Genomic DNA, 1,211 nt, shown 5'->3' on the forward strand with positions numbered 1-1,211 from the left:
GACGGTCAGAGTGTCCAGCCGCAGCTCCAGGGCACCTAGAGAGATGGCATGTCAGTGCTGGAAGCACGGAGGAGGCACACCACGACGTGCCAGGTTCCTCTGACCACTGGCCTGTTTCAGGACAGCCGCCTGGGATCAGCCTGGATGCTACTTACCCACCAGGGCCGAAAGTGTGAAAAGGTTCACGTCCTCCACCTTCAGATCCACCTTCCAGAGCAGCCCCCAGGGCTCGCTTGAGGAAGAGGGTGGCTGCTTGGCAAGCTCAGCTCCGCTGGGCCGCGGGCAGAACAGGGGCAGGACCCTGGCCAGGCACTCGGTGCAGGTGTCCGACGACTCCACTTGCAACCCCCGGATGGTGCAGTCCAGGAAAAGTGTGTCCGACTGGGCGCTGGACATGCCCAGGGGCTGGTTGTAGCTGCCCTGCAGGACAAACAGGACCATCACTCTCAGGCTGCAGGATGTCCCCATGCCACCACAAGTCCCTGTGCTGCCTGCATGGAGTTGCAGACAGGCAGCCCACCCCCCAAGAGCCACCCCTTGCCCCCTCGGCTCACCCCTCACCTGCAGGTTGAAGGAGTCGAGGATGAGGGCTTCTCCCCACACGTGCATGTTGGGGGGATGCGGGGCACGCTGGATGTGCGAGTCGTTGCCCACGCGCCAGCAGAGGTGGTCCACAGCCAGCACCGCTCGCTGGTGCACGCTCTGTGGCCGCAGGTGCTGGTAGTCTGCGGGCAGAGAGGAGGGGGTGAGTGCGGGCAGGGCTGGCTGCTGCCTGCTCAGCTGCCCCCAAACTGGGGCAACCCAGACACAACCAGGCAGGGGTCTACAGCCCCTGGCCAGACACAGACATGGGCAAGCACAGAAGCAGCACGGCCCTCCCCATTCCCATCATGGTGCCTCTCTGGCAGAGCCACCAACCCCCAAGAAGAGCCCAGCAGCCACCCTGGTGCCAGCCCGTACCTGCAGAGATGGAGTTGAAGCCCAAGGCGAAGGGTGGCGTGTCCCCCAGCTGCACTGACACATTGACATTGGACAGTGAGACACACAGGATGATGGGCGCTATGATTTGGGGATAGCTCCTGGATGGGACAAGCAGGGACGGGCTGTTATTAGGGCGCTGCATGCCACGGAGCCTGGCAGGCCCAGAGGGACGCCCTCTCCGCAGGGACCCCCCCAACCGCCCGCAACCGTCCGTACCAGCCTCCCACTCC

At 64.2% G+C, this 1,211-nt stretch overlaps 1 protein-coding gene across 1 annotated transcript in view; it reads right to left on the minus strand.

Annotated features, from left to right (window-relative positions):
- The window catches only part of LOC104083237 (UPF0378 protein KIAA0100-like), a gene marked incomplete at both ends in the record, with an annotated part of 6,788 nt that overhangs the window by 1,900 nt on the left and 3,677 nt on the right, over positions 1-1,211 (minus strand). The window contains 4 exon segments of the mRNA XM_009586657.1: positions 4-35; positions 156-420; positions 562-725; positions 961-1,079. Of these exon segments, the coding sequence (XP_009584952.1) occupies positions 4-35; positions 156-420; positions 562-725; positions 961-1,079 (580 nt within the window).

Source organism: Fulmarus glacialis, unplaced genomic scaffold (assembly GCF_000690835.1).
Source record: "Fulmarus glacialis isolate BGI_N327 unplaced genomic scaffold, ASM69083v1 scaffold20470, whole genome shotgun sequence".
Taxonomy (NCBI): Eukaryota; Metazoa; Chordata; class Aves; order Procellariiformes; family Procellariidae; genus Fulmarus; species Fulmarus glacialis.